The following is a 10,645-nucleotide window of genomic DNA, read 5'->3' as shown; positions in this document are numbered from 1 at the left end:
ACTGAGTACTTATACACATTTCCAAAAACTACACATGTACAGTAAAAGCAGTTACAATGTGTTAGTGCTTACATGTTTCATACTTGATATGATTCTTGTAACTAACAGACTCTGTAAAACAACACAAACTCCAACAAAGGGCACTTATTCATACGCTTCTTATTCAACTGCATTGAAAAGGTAGTACGGTACATTGTGTCAGCTCGAGTACAGTCACACGCACAAATATTTATTTGCGGTTAAATACGATATAAATCTGGTTACTCTGGATAAACAAATCTGCTTTGGAGAAGCAAACACATGCAATCACTCATCTAAACATCTATCACTTACATGTAAATCTATCTGTGAGATTCTGTAAATTCACTGCATAAGCAGACAGTAACGTCAAAGACAAGCAAACATTCACTTCACAATCGATGGAGGATATTTTGCTTCACAACAATAAATCATGTTAATGCATCGCGTAGCGTTATTTGATGTGAAAATGGTTTCTATTTCTACTACTACTACTTTTTTTTCACAAGCTGCTCAAACCATCTTTCACAACAAACCAAGTGACACCAGAAGTAGAGTCTTATTTTGTGGAAGGTACTCTAATTACACCATACACCTTGAATAAACTTGTAACAGTCCAAGGACCACAGTGGTCTCCAAAGGTCTGTTGTGAATGTGACATTATCAGTGTTGCACACTTCATTTAACTCTTAACAAGTAGACATGATTTCTTTAACTGCATTGATGCTCCTGTTAACCAAGGCACTGCATCAGTGTCGTAGGCAACATTTTTTGAAAGGTATAAAAGTAAAAGCATTAAATGTATGTACCTTAATACAGTACATGACCAATGCTGAACGATTCATCACTAAATCTAACACCTGGATCAATTCATATCCTCAGATCACGGTGTATGCTTTGGTAAGAGTATGTAAAAAAAAAAAAAAAACTCTTGAAATTGAATTCAAAATCATAAGTAGAGATTGTCGATCAGTACGACAGACTGCATATGTCATAAACCTGTTACTTGTTGGGGCTTAATTTGCCTACAGTGAGAAAGTTTAAGTTTCAGATGTAGTAACTACACGTCAGGTTAGGATATGTGTTATTCTTCTAAGCAGAGACGTCCCTATTTAAGACTAAAAGGGTTTGTGGTGTCAAACTGAAATATTTAGCTACTATTTCTTTTGACCTATCTGAATATTGACAGAGTTTCCCACCGATGTGTAGCCGTAGGTCTTTTTTTTTTTTTTTTTTACTCCTCAGACACAACAAGAAAGTCTCGTCACGAAGAAGTGAATGGCAAAGGTACAACATTCTCCTCTTTTTCAACCACTGTAACCCTTAATCAAATTATATTTGTCCGTGGCACCACAGCTTTCTTAATCCTTATGCTGATGTTTTTCAGATTATCATTTTGTCACACGAGAGGCGATGCAGACGGGGATAGAAAACGGAGACTTCATTGAGCACACAGAGTTTTCAGGGAACATGTACGGGACGAGTAAAGCGGCTGTGCAAGACGTCCAGGCCAAGAACCTCATCTGTATACTTGACATTGACATGCAGGGTGTGAGGAGCATTAAAAGGACCGACCTCAATCCCATCTACATCTCTATCCAGCCGCCATCCAGGGAGGTCCTGGTAAGCACAGCCAGATATACACTGCATTACATCACCAAACCGCACTGCACTCCTGTGTCACTGCCAGAGAGGAGTTCCTGGGTGTCACCTCAACTTTTCTTTGATCCACAGGCACCTGGTAATACAGGTTTTAATTGTTGCTTTAAATATCCAAGTAGGCAGCCCAGGTTCAAGTCTTACCTGTCGCTCCTTTATCACATGTCATTCCCCACTCTATCCACTGTCCTATCAAATAAGGCAAAAATCCCCACAAATAAATCTTAAAAAATATATATGTGTATACATTTCTGAACGCCCTCTGTTAAATGAGCACTTTGTCGATTTGTGTCGTTTCAGGAACACCGTTTAAGAGACAGAAAAACAGAGTCAGAGGAGAGCCTCCAGAAGCGTTTACATGCAGCCAAAGTGGATATGGAGATTAGTAAGTATCTATTCTTTGTCTGCATAAAATGTAATAAAAACGAGCTTTTTAAAAACATAAATCTAAACATAATTCTATCTTCTCTCTCCTTCTAGGTAAAGAGCAAGGATTATTTGATACAGTAATTGTCAATGATGATTTGGAGGAAGCTCATGGGCAGTTAAAGGCATTTCTTCTTGAGGTGAGTTACTGGTGCAGCACTCACACCTTAACTTGAAATGATCAAAACAAAACAAATGCTACAAGTTGAGCATCAACAAACAGGCTTTATAACATTTGCACAGAAGGCTTCACAGGCTTTTGATTTATGGGAAATTTAAACGAGCCAGTTTAAAGCTAAAACCAAATACTAAACTCAAAGATGAATTAAATCATTTTAAGTGTTAGCATGCCAGGCTAATCAGCTTGATAGCTATGTTAGTAACCCAGCCTTTCTTCCAAGATATTTGAAGTCAGCTTTTAGCTTGAGTATTAGGAGTTACAAGTCCAACATTAAAAAGCCATCTCGCCAAACTTGCTCTTCTTGCACGGTGGAGGCATTCAAGCCAGAGACAGTATTGAACCTGTGCACACTGCTATCTCTTCAGCAAGAGTTGCATGGTCTTGTTCCACATTTTTTTTTATAAATTGTTGTAGATTTGTCTGTTTTTCAAACATTACCTGTGTAGTCATACATTTTTTCTTCTTCTAGGAAATACAAAAGGTCAAGAAAACCAACATGTCTTCGTAGGATACCGCAGCATCCTTGCACCTTTTTAGTCCAGTCGATCCACTCCTCACAAAATCACAGACCTCCTCTCAAGTCGAGAACATTCCCTCCGCTGGTCTGTGAAGCTCAGATGTCCCTTTGACATGGTATTCAGGAAAAGTTATTACCAAATGATATGTAAAGTGGAACATTTTTTTTTTTATTATCAACAGGAAGCATTTCCATGTTTTTGTTTTTATTTGTATGACGAAAATATACTCCAACAATGCTTACTTGTAAAGTGTGGGGCTTTGTTTTCAGTGTGTTTGAGGGCAGAGTCGACCGATAAACAACACAAGCGGAGAAACAAAACTCATTCCATTATGTGGACAAACCGGTCTTATCAAGGGTGGGGCAAAGTACAATTCTGGATATCTTGATTAGAGAGAGTTAGTTATGCTACCTCTCATTTGAGGTCTTTCTTTTTCTACAACCCGTCACATCATGGTGATACAGATGTGCAGTGTGATGAATAAATCACAGACTCAGTCAGGGTTTGATCTCAGGCCCCTGCACATGATTAGTTCAGGGGGGGAAACTCCAGCTCTACAACTGATTTCTGAAAATATGGTGGCTGTTTTACTTTCATAAGGTTCATGTAGTATAACTTTACTGATTAAATCAACTATTCCAGTATATCTTCTTACAGGTTGTTGTACATTTTTAGGGTTTGTGCTTGCTAAACTCCATGTAAGTGTTTAAAGTTGTGCTTCAGTAGGATTAAATCCCAGGGTAGAGGTCGAAACAGTTGCTTCAAACAAACCAAGGACACCATATGTCACGAGGATAACCGCTCTAAAATAACAGATGAAATGTTTACTTGGAAGTTGTACATTTTTTTTTATTGTCACTCTATCATGTTGTTGCTTCACCTGTACAGTAAAATGACACTTTTTTGACTTTGAAGGAAAATTAAACACTTTTTATTCTCAGAATGAAACACACCCACGTGTCCTTTAAGATGTCTGAGTAAGTTCTCAGTCATCCAGGTCATGGTCATTTGAAAGCTTGATCCAAAGGAAACTGGACTTGTTAAAGATCTTGACCAGCCCAGTTGCCTTTGGATCAAGCTTCGAAGTCCTTTAGACTTTCTGTAATTTGTTATGTTTTGCCATTAACAACTTTCTCTCAAACACAGTGAAAGCATACTTAATTATTTTTAGACACTTTTGTAGTACCAGTCCTTTGCAGAACGGTTTCTGTTATTTAAATTGTCAACCTAAATACATTTATAATGTGTAACTGTTACATTATAGACATTTAGATGCATGAAGTCATCTGATTTGATTTGTACCATGTAACCGGCCCTTACTAGAACGTGTTTTGTGAAAAAATGTCATTGTGTATGTCTAATCCATAAAACCTCCAACAGTACCACCGTTATTTCTGTTAACATTGAAATACATTTGTCACAGTACAATAGTGGAAGAAGACTGTGCCGTATGTGTTCTATAAATAAGAAGTGGTGAAAGAAACTGGCTCCACTTATTTTTTGCAGTACATTTATTTGATTCAGATTTAACACTGAGTACTTATACACATTTCCAAAAACTACACATGTACAGTAAAAGCAGTTACAATGTGTTAGTGCTTACATGTTTCATACTTGATATGATTCTATGTAACTAACAGACTCTGTAAAACAACACAAACTCCAACAAAGGGCACTTATTCATACGCTTCTTATTCAACTGCATTGAAAAGGTAGTACGGTACATTGTGTCAGCTCGAGTACAGTCACGCGCACAAATATTTATTTGCGGTTAAATACGATATAAATCTGGTTACTCTGGATAAACAAATCTGCTTTGGAGAAGCAAACACATGCAATCACTCATCTAAACATCTATCACTTACATGTAAATCTATCTGTGAGATTCTGTAAATTCACTGCATAAGCAGACAGTAACGTCAAAGACAAGCAAACATTCACTTCACAATCGATGGAGGATATTTTGCTTCACAACAATAAATCATGTTAATGCATCGCGTAGCGCTATTTGATGTGAAAATGGTTTCCATTTCTACTACTACTACTTTTTTTTCACAAGCTGCTCAAACCATCTTTCACAACAAACCAAGTGACACCAGAAGTAGAGTCTTATTTTGTGGAAGGTACTCTAATTACACCATACACCTTGAATAAACTTGTAACAGTCCAAGGACCACAGTGGTCTCCAAAGGTCTGTTGTGAATGTGACATTATCAGTGTTGCACACTTCATTTAACTCTTAACAAGTAGACATGATTTCTTTAACTGCATTGATGCTCCTGTTAACCAAGGCACTGCATCAGTGTCGTAGGCAACATTTTTTGAAAGGTATAAAAGTAAAAGCATTAAATGTATGTACCTTAATACAGTACATGACCAATGCTGAACGATTCATCACTAAACCTAACACCTGGATCAATTCATATCCTCAGATCACGGTGTATGCTTTGGTAAGAGTATGTAAAAAAAAAAAAACTCTTGAAATTGAATTCAAAATCATAAGTAGAGATTGTCGATCAGTACGACAGACTGCATATGTCATAAACCTGTTACTTGTTGGGGCTTAATTTGCCTACAGTGAGAAAGTTTAAACTACATTACCTACTAGCCTTGTTTGCAAAGACCACCTGACTGATCAAGAAAAGACTCAGAGGAAGTTCTCTGATGTGCAGCTTCAAAAGGGAATGGTCTGTCAGATGTAGTAACTACACGTCAGGTTAGGATATGTGTTATTCTTCTAAGCAGAGACGTCCCTATTTAAGACTAAAAGGGTTTGTGGTGTCAAACTGAAATATTTAGCTACTATTTCTTTTGACCTATCTGAATATTGACAGAGTTTCCCACCGATGTGTAGCCGTAGGTCTGAGTCGACACTTTGGTTTTAAAGCTTTGCTTCCCCCCTTCGACTCTCTGCACCTCTGAGCAATATGAAGGCTTCACCTCCATCTTGGCGTGGCTCACCTGGATGGGGACATGCCTTTCCACCCTGGACTGGACTCCGCTGGCTTGTGGGGCTAAGTAAAAAGTAAAATACCTTAAAACTAAAAAAAAAAAAAACAATTTGAAATCTTCATGAAAACCTTTAACTACATCACAATGATATGAAACAGGAAAAACACCAACCATAGAGACATAATTGCTTCTCTTGGAGCCATTTGTTTCTGACATTTATGACACAGATGTCTCTTTTTTTTTTTACTCCTCAGACACAACAAGAAATCCTCGTCCTGGAGAAGTGAATGGCAAAGGTACAACATTCTCCTCTTTTTCAACCACTGTAACCCTTAATCAAATTATATTTGTCCGTGGCACCACAGCTTTCTTAATCCTTATGCTGATGTTTTTCAGAATATCATTTTGTCACACGAGAGGCGATGCAGACAAGGATAGAAAACGGAGACTTCATTGAGCACACAGAGTTTTCAGGGAACATGTACGGGACGAGTAAAGAGGCTTTTCAAGACGTCCAGGCCAAGAACCTCATCTGTATACTTGACATTGACATGCAGGGTGTGAGGAGCATTAAAAGGACCGACCTCAATCCCATCTACATCTCTATCCAGCCGCCATCCATGGAGGTCCTGGTAAGCACAGCCAGATATACACTGCATTACATCACCAAACCGCACTGCACTCCTGTGTCACTGCCAGAGAGGAGTTCCTGGGTGTCACCTCAACTTTTCTTTGATCCACAGGCACCTGGTAATACAGGTTTTAATTGTTGCTTTAAATATCCAAGTAGGCAGCCCAGGTTCAAGTCTTACCTGTCGCTCCTTTATCACATGTCATTCCCCACTCTATCCACTGTCCTATCAAATAAGGCAAAAATCCCCACAAATAAATCTTAAAAAATATATATGTGTATACATTTCTGAACGCCCTCTGTTAAATGAGCACTTTGTCGATTTGTGTCGTTTCAGGAACACCGTTTAAGAGACAGAAAAACAGAGTCAGAGGAGAGCCTCCAGAAGCGTTTACATGCAGCCAAAGTGGATATGGAGATTAGTAAGTATCTATTCTTTGTCTGCATAAAATGTAATAAAAACGAGCTTTTTAAAAACATAAATCTAAACATAATTCTATCTTCTCTCTCCTTCTAGGTAAAGAGCAAGGATTATTTGATACAGTAATTGTCAATGATAATTTGGAGGAAGCTCATGGGCAGTTAAAGGCAGTTCTTCTTGAGGTGAGTTACTGGTGCAGCACTCACACCTTAACTTGAAATGATCAAAACAAAACAAATGCTACGAGTTGAGCATCAACAAACAGGCTTTATAACATTTGCACAGAAGGCTTCACAGGCTTTTGATTTATGGGAAATTTAAACGAGCCAGTTTAAAGCTAAAACCAAATACTAAACTCAAAGATGAATTAAATCATTTTAAGTGTTAGCATGCCAGGCTAATCAGCTTGATAGCTATGTTAGTAACCCAGCCTTTCTTCTAAGATATTTGAAGTCAGCTTTTAGCTTGAGTATTAGGAGTTACAAGTCCAACATTAAAAAGCCATCTCGCCAAACTTGCTCTTCTTGCACGGTGGAGGCATTCAAGCCAGAGACAGTATTGAACCTGTGCACACTGCTATCTCTTCAGCAAGAGTTGCATGGTCTTGTTCCACATTTTTTTTTATAAATTGTTGTAGATTTGTCTGTTTTTCAAACATTACCTGTGTAGTCATACATTTTTTCTTCTTCTAGGAAATACAAAAGGTCAAGAAAACCAACATGTCTTCGTAGGATACCGCAGCATCCTTGCACCTTTTTAGTCCAGCCGATCCACTCCTCACAAAATCACAGACCTCCTCTCAAGTCGAGAACATTCCCTCCGCTGGTCTGTGAAGCTCAGATGTCCCTTTGACATGGTATTCAGGAAAAGTTATTACCAAATGATATGTAAAGTGGAACATTTTTTTTTTTATTATCAACAGGAAGCATTTCCATGTTTTTGTTTTTATTTGTATGACGAAAATATACTCCAACAATGCTTACTTGTAAAGTGTGGGGCTTTGTTTTCAGTGTGTTTGAGGGCAGAGTCGACCGATAAACAACACAAGCGGAGAAACAAAACTCATTCCATTATGTGGACAAACCGGTCTTATCAAGGGTGGGGCAAAGTACAATTCTGGATATCTTGATTAGAGAGAGTTAGTTATGCTACCTCTCATTTGAGGTCTTTCTTTTTCTACAACCCGTCACATCATGGTGATACAGATGTGCAGTGTGATGAATAAATCACAGACTCAGTCAGGGTTTGATCTCAGGCCCCTGCACATGATTAGTTCAGGGGGGGAAACTCCAGCTCTACAACTGATTTCTGAAAATATGGTGGCTGTTTTACTTTCATAAGGTTCATGTAGTATAACTTTACTGATTAAATCAACTATTCCAGTATATCTTCTTACAGGTTGTTGTACATTTTTAGGGTTTGTGCTTGCTAAACTCCATGTAAGTGTTTAAAGTTGTGCTTCAGTAGGATTAAATCCCAGGGTAGAGGTCGAAACAGTTGCTTCAAACAAACCAAGGACACCATATGTCATGAGGATAACCGCTCTAAAATAACAGATGAAATGTTTACTTGGAAGTTGTACATTTTTTTTTATTGTCACTCTATCATGTTGTTGCTTCACCTGTACAGTAAAATGACACTTTTTTGACTTTGAAGGAAAATTAAACACTTTTTATTCTCAGAATGAAACACACCCACGTGTCCTTTAAGATGTCTGAGTAAGTTCTCAGTCATCCAGGTCATGGTCATTTGAAAGCTTGATCCAAAGGAAACTGGACTTGTTAAAGATCTTGACCAGCCCAGTTGCCTTTGGATCAAGCTTCGAAGTCCTTTAGACTTTCTGTAATTTGTTATGTTTTGCCATTAACAACTTTCTCTCAAACACAGTGAAAGCATACTTAATTATTTTTAGACACTTTTGTAGTACCAGTCCTTTGCAGAACGGTTTCTGTTATTTAAATTGTCAACCTAAATACATTTATAATGTGTAACTGTTACATTATAGACATTTAGATGCATGAAGTCATCTGATTTGATTTGTACCATGTAACCGGCCCTTACTAGAACGTGTTTTGTGAAAAAATGTCATTGTGTATGTCTAATCCATAAAACCTCCAACAGTACCACCGTTATTTCTGTTAACATTGAAATACATTTGTCACAGTACAATAGTGGAAGAAGACTGTGCCGTATGTGTTCTATAAATAAGAAGTGGTGAAAGAAACTGGCTCCACTTATTTTTTGCAGTACATTTATTTGATTCAGATTTAACACTGAGTACTTATACACATTTCCAAAAACTACACATGTACAGTAAAAGCAGTTACAATGTGTTAGTGCTTACATGTTTCATACTTGATATGATTCTTGTAACTAACAGACTCTGTAAAACAACACAAACTCCAACAAAGGGCACTTATTCATACGCTTCTTATTCAACTGCATTGAAAAGGTAGTACGGTACATTGTGTCAGCTCGAGTACAGTCACACGCACAAATATTTATTTGCGGTTAAATACGATATAAATCTGGTTACTCTGGATAAACAAATCTGCTTTGGAGAAGCAAACACATGCAATCACTCATCTAAACATCTATCACTTACATGTAAATCTATCTGTGAGATTCTGTAAATTCACTGCATAAGCAGACAGTAACGTCAAAGACAAGCAAACATTCACTTCACAATCGATGGAGGATATTTTGCTTCACAACAATAAATCATGTTAATGCATCGCGTAGCGTTATTTGATGTGAAAATGGTTTCCATTTCTACTACTACTACTTTTTTTTCACAAGCTGCTCAAACCATCTTTCACAACAAACCAAGTGACACCAGAAGTAGAGTCTTATTTTGTGGAAGGTACTCTAATTACACCATACACCTTGAATAAACTTGTAACAGTCCAAGGACCACAGTGGTCTCCAAAGGTCTGTTGTGAATGTGACATTATCAGTGTTGCACACTTCATTTAACTCTTAACAAGTAGACATGATTTCTTTAACTGCATTGATGCTCCTGTTAACCAAGGCACTGCATCAGTGTCGTAGGCAACATTTTTTGAAAGGTATAAAAGTAAAAGCATTAAATGTATGTACCTTAATACAGTACATGACCAATGCTGAACGATTCATCACTAAATCTAACACCTGGATCAATTAATATCCTCAGATCACGGTGTATGCTTTGGTAAGAGTATGTAAAAAAAAAAAAAAAACTCTTGAAATTGAATTCAAAATCATAAGTAGAGATTGTCGATCAGTACGACAGACTGCATATGTCATAAACCTGTTACTTGTTGGGGCTTAATTTGCCTACAGTGAGAAAGTTTAAACTACATTACCTACTAGCCTTGTTTGCAAAGACCACCTGACTGATCAAGAAAAGACTCAGAGGAAGTTCTCTGATGTGCAGCTTCAAAAGGGAATGGTCTGTCAGATGTAGTAACTACACGTCAGGTTAGGATATGTGTTATTCTTCTAAGCAGAGACGTCCCTATTTAAGACTAAAAGGGTTTGTGGTGTCAAACTGAAATATTTAGCTACTATTTCTTTTGACCTATCTAAATATTGACAGAGTTTCCCACCGATGTGTAGCCGTAGGTCTGAGTCGACACTTTGGTTTTAAAGCTTTGCTTCCCCCCTTCGACTCTCTGCACCTCTGAGCAATATGAAGGCTTCACCTCCATCTTGGCGTGGCTCACCTGGATGGGGACATGCCTTTCCACCCTGGACTGGACTCCGCTGGCTTGTGGGGCTGCAGCTGAGAAGAGGCTGCTGGAGAGATGCTCCCTGAAGCGGCCAAAGAAGCCGCTCCTCTGCCTCTGGACTGAGACGGG

General features: G+C 38.1%; 2 protein-coding genes across 2 annotated transcripts; both read left to right on the top strand.

Annotated features, from left to right (window-relative positions):
* Positions 1-87: 87 nt before the first annotated feature.
* On the top strand, positions 88-4,285 carry LOC109978222 (guanylate kinase-like). The gene is made up of 4 exons (XM_065954189.1): positions 88-1,641; positions 1,978-2,062; positions 2,158-2,243; positions 2,754-4,285. The coding sequence occupies exons 1-4, from the start codon at positions 1,432-1,434 to the stop codon at positions 2,790-2,792; spliced, it is 420 nt and encodes a 139-aa protein (XP_065810261.1). The 5' UTR covers positions 88-1,431; the 3' UTR covers positions 2,793-4,285.
* A 1,319-nt stretch (positions 4,286-5,604) lies between these two features.
* LOC136179072 (guanylate kinase-like) lies at positions 5,605-9,030 on the top strand. Its single transcript, XM_065954186.1, has 5 exons — positions 5,605-6,050; positions 6,151-6,386; positions 6,723-6,807; positions 6,903-6,988; positions 7,499-9,030. The coding sequence occupies exons 2-5, from the start codon at positions 6,177-6,179 to the stop codon at positions 7,535-7,537; spliced, it is 420 nt and encodes a 139-aa protein (XP_065810258.1). The 5' UTR covers positions 5,605-6,050; positions 6,151-6,176; the 3' UTR covers positions 7,538-9,030.
* Positions 9,031-10,645: the final 1,615 nt, after the last annotated feature.

The sequence above is a fragment of the Labrus bergylta genome, chromosome 4 (assembly GCF_963930695.1).
Source record: "Labrus bergylta chromosome 4, fLabBer1.1, whole genome shotgun sequence".
Classification (NCBI taxonomy): domain Eukaryota; kingdom Metazoa; phylum Chordata; class Actinopteri; order Labriformes; family Labridae; genus Labrus; species Labrus bergylta.
The sequence above is the reverse complement of the archived record's forward strand: the minus strand, read 5'-3'. Positions and strand labels throughout refer to the sequence as shown.